General features: G+C 51.1%; 1 protein-coding gene across 6 annotated transcripts; it reads left to right on the plus strand.

Annotated features, from left to right (window-relative positions):
* Positions 1-277: 277 nt before the first annotated feature.
* H310_10061 (hypothetical protein) lies at positions 278-3,119 on the plus strand. Of its 6 annotated transcripts, none has more exons than XM_008876301.1 (18): positions 278-488; positions 539-601; positions 650-713; positions 765-1,058; positions 1,109-1,329; positions 1,389-1,569; positions 1,616-1,685; positions 1,743-1,815; positions 1,861-1,925; positions 1,970-2,026; positions 2,075-2,119; positions 2,161-2,309; positions 2,359-2,409; positions 2,459-2,546; positions 2,597-2,705; positions 2,755-2,833; positions 2,882-2,924; positions 2,970-3,119. In XM_008876301.1, exons 1-18 carry the CDS (start codon positions 332-334, stop codon positions 3,054-3,056), a joined length of 1,896 nt encoding a protein of 631 aa, XP_008874523.1. In that variant the 5' UTR covers positions 278-331; the 3' UTR covers positions 3,057-3,119. The 6 variants fall into 6 exon arrangements, with proteins under 6 accessions (XP_008874523.1, XP_008874521.1, XP_008874524.1 ...); XM_008876299.1 differs by having other exon boundaries at positions 1,455-1,569; XM_008876302.1 differs by lacking the exons at positions 2,882-2,924; positions 2,970-3,119 and having other exon boundaries at positions 2,755-2,878.
* Positions 3,120-3,756: the final 637 nt, after the last annotated feature.

Genomic DNA, 3,756 nt, shown 5'->3' on the forward strand with positions numbered 1-3,756 from the left:
CATGTCAGCAAGCCGCGTGTCGGTGTGGGACATCCTGGACGCGTCCAACGAGATCGTCGCCCCGCCTGCCACAGCCGACGCATCGCAGGATACACCAAGTTCCATTGCCCATACGACCCCTGCAAGCTTTTTTCTTTGTTTAAGCTCTCTGCCCGAAACATACTAAATCTGGGTAGTAAGTTTGCTGGTGAATGAATGCGTAGTAAGCGAAGGAGTGTGACTACTATTACTACAGGATGTAATCTGAATGTTTGTAGTCATAGTAGTTCCTACAAAGACTTATTTAGTGTGCAAGCATTGGGATTTGAGCTCGTCGTGATCAAAGCAAGGCATGGAAGATCGGCGCGCTCATGCGGCCCATACGGTCATCACAGTCGGAACAGAGAACCCGGTTCCGCTGGTCCACACAACAGCCACTGCAGAGCCCCTGATTACTCTGTTCTCCCCAAGAGAGCTCGTCCTTGACAGTCGTTGCAACGCAGGAGATGGTACAATTTGTCCCGACAACGACCTTTGGCTTCTCATGCGAAGAAAGCAGTGTTTGGTACAGAAATCGAGCAGAGGACGCGCCGTTCGCCCACGATAATACTTCAGCCTAGAGGTAAAGTCGTTCTTGGGTCGTTCAATCCTAACGTGTAGTGTACTCCAGTGTTGGCAAGTAGACCTCTTCCATTCGTGCCGAGACGATTGTCTGGTCGGTCCCGCCTGTCTCGGTAGGCGCCCGCAGTGCGTCATTTTCGTCTAACGTTGCGTACTCCTTTCAGAAATGACGTTGTGGGCGGTCAGGCGAACGTTCCCATGACTGGGTTTCTCCCAATTGTGCTGAAAATGACCGTTCAGACAGAGCAGGACCTGCGAACGTCCTTTGTCCTGAGTCCCCACCTCTTGGACAACGGTATCGGGAGAGCAGCTTCGAATGCCGTGAGCATCCCCGCAGACAAGCACATGGCCGAGGTCAATCACGCGGTTGTGCGGTTCGACCCTCAAGTCGGCGGGTATTTTATTTTGAGCAACCAAAGCACCTGCAATGCTGACATTGGCACGTACATTCGGCTAACGTACGTGTGCAGACACCATTGAAGTGTTGGGGCCGACTGTCGACGTGTAGGCCGTGCGTCGCTGGCGACGTTGTGTCGACAAAGCAGTGGCCGTTGGATGTCGGGTGCCGATTTCGAGTGGGCAAGTCCGACTTTGAAGTGATTGCTATCGTCGGCGAGAAGCCTTCGATGTCGTTGCGCGTTCAATCGGGGAAGCTAGCTGGCAAAACCTACCTGTTCGATGCTGCAGGTGGCACAATCGGCCGGTCCGCAGACAACACAATCCACACAGGTGCGTCAGGCACCACCACAGCGCAATCTCACGCCGCGACAAACGCGATCTTTGAATAGGTGACGGCGAACTCTCACGCCGCCATGCTGCCGTGTGGTTTGACGACGGCATGTTCTACCTCCAAGACATCGGGTCCACCAACGCAACGTTCATGCGGTTGTGCAGCGCGTACAGCGATCCGTATCGCCTGGAGATCGGGGACCAGATCCTCGTGTCCCAAACTTGCTTTTCCGTGAATCGGTAACACGGTCGGCGTGAACTTGTGTGTGTGAGCAGCGCTGACCAGGTTTGACTTTGGCGTGTGCGAAAACATGGGGGCGCGCAAGCACATGGAAGATGCCCATACGATCATTCAGGTAGACTCGGTCGCATGTTGTATCGTCGGCACATGACGTATCGTGCGGCATCGTCAGGATCTCAACATATCAGGGCTGTCGGCCGCGGGGATATCTCCGCAGTCGTTTTTTGGCGTGTTCGATGGCCATGGTACGACTGCGCGCACTGGGACTCTCTCTTACGACACGACGGCAGGGGGGTTGGAGGCATCGCAATACGTCAACGATCACCTTCACAAGAACCTGCTCTGCCACATCAACGTATGCATAGCTTGTGTCATTTTGGGCTGAATGTGCATGCGCAGAATCTGTGCCGCGACAACGGCATGAATGTGGACGACGTGCACAGCATCATCGCACGAGTACACGACTGAATTCGTGCAGCGTGACTTGATCCTGATGTGCTGTAGGGCTTGACGTGCGCATTTGAGACAACGGACACTGACTTTTTGAAGGTACATTGGCCCTCGAGACGAGAATTCTATTGTTTGTGTAGACTTCGAGTCGACCCCAAGCTGGCAGTACGGCGACTACTGTCGTCATTGCTGGGTCCACCATTTACACTGCCAATGTTGGGGACTCGCGTACAGTCTTAAGTCGCAATGGCCGAGGCATTCGTCTTTCAAACGACCACAAACCTTCGAGGTTAGCGCAGTGACTTGATTTGATTGCCAAGTTCATGGCTGTTGTTTAGACCGGACGAAGCGCAGAGGATCCGAGATACGGGCGGCTTCATCATTCATGGGTAAGCAAAGTTCTGGCCAGCGTGCTTTCTCATCAAGCCTTTGTTGTAGACGCGTCATGGGCGAGTTGGCCGTGTCGAGGGCGTTTGGCGACTGCGAATTCAAGACGTACGATGCATACTCTAGTCAAACTGGACTGGTGACGTGCTCCATCCTGACAAAACTTTCCATTTGACAAGTCGGTGTCAGAGGCTTGAAGACGAGCATGGAGTCGAGCAGCCGATGATCGATCCAAGTGAGATCCTCAAGGGTCCGTTGGTCATTTCAACGCCGGAAATCTCGCAAGTACAAATCACAGGTTCGAGGAAACACTGGCGAGGCATGTTGACGCGATTGATTTTGAACAGAGCACGATGAGTTCATCCTCATGGCGAGCGACGGCTTGTTCGATGTCTTTGAAGACCAAGTAGCGGTGGACTTTATCAGGTCCATTCAGATGATACACCCATCATGCAATTTATCATGGTGATGTAGGCATGAACTGAGCAAGTGCGGCGACATTCAGCGCAGTGTTGAGGTCGGGCGTTCGCGAGGAAATTGTCAGGCTGACCCACGTTTGTAGAGGCTTGTCCATCATGCAATAGATGTCCGAGGATCTCGAGACAACGTGACTGCGATCGTTGTGATGCTCAACTCGGTGCAGTACTAGACAGACCTACGACGTAACATGGAGCTAAAGCATGCAATGGTCGTGTTTGATGACGCATATCCCCACGACATCTCATTTGGCCCATGATTGACACACTTCACGCGAGGTTGAAAAACTTACCTCGTATTAATACAGTCCGACCGTTTTCTATAGACACACCTCGAAATATTCGAGTTCAAGATGATGGTCAGTTGCTAAACTTTGAAAGTACATTGACGCGATCCTTCTGTAAATACGCATCCTTTAATAGTGGACAACATCATCGAGGAACCAAATGACCAGAATTTAATCAAATCAACACAAAATCATCTCAAATTTCGTATGTGGAAAGTATTATCCATAACATACAAGGATCACTCAATAGATTGCTCTAAAACCAAGTAGTCTTTGAGATATACTCGAAGAAAGTTACGAATGGTATCATTTTCAACTGTGGAACTTGAAGTCCCCCCCTAACACATATTTTCCCGTAACCGAACGATATAAATAGTCGAAGGTTTCCGTGAAACAGGTGGTGCAAGCAAATCCCTTAGCAGCTGATGCAAGGTCATTTTGCAACCTACAGCAAGGAACACGTCCGAGTTTGAACAAGTCGTTGCTGTATATAGAGGCCAAAGTTGACGTCGAGGTGGTTGCAATGGCTTCTCAAAAAGGCCACGTGATGCGATTGATTTTGAACAGAGCACGATGAGTTCATCCT

Source organism: Aphanomyces invadans (assembly GCF_000520115.1).
Source record: "Aphanomyces invadans strain NJM9701 unplaced genomic scaffold supercont1.24, whole genome shotgun sequence".
NCBI lineage: Eukaryota > Oomycota > Saprolegniomycetes > Saprolegniales > Verrucalvaceae > Aphanomyces > Aphanomyces invadans.

Excerpts from the sequence above, each read along its gene's own strand:
- H310_10061 (XM_008876301.1), top strand. The coding sequence starts at position 332 with ATGGAAGATCGGCGCGCTCATGCGGCCCATACGGTCATCACAGTCGGA. Across the intron at positions 602-649 it reads GATAATACTTCAGCCTAGAG|TGTTGGCAAGTAGACCTCTT; the intron begins GTAAAGTCGTTC and ends AGTGTACTCCAG. Across the intron at positions 1,686-1,742 it reads ATGCCCATACGATCATTCAG|GATCTCAACATATCAGGGCT; the intron begins GTAGACTCGGTC and ends CGGCATCGTCAG.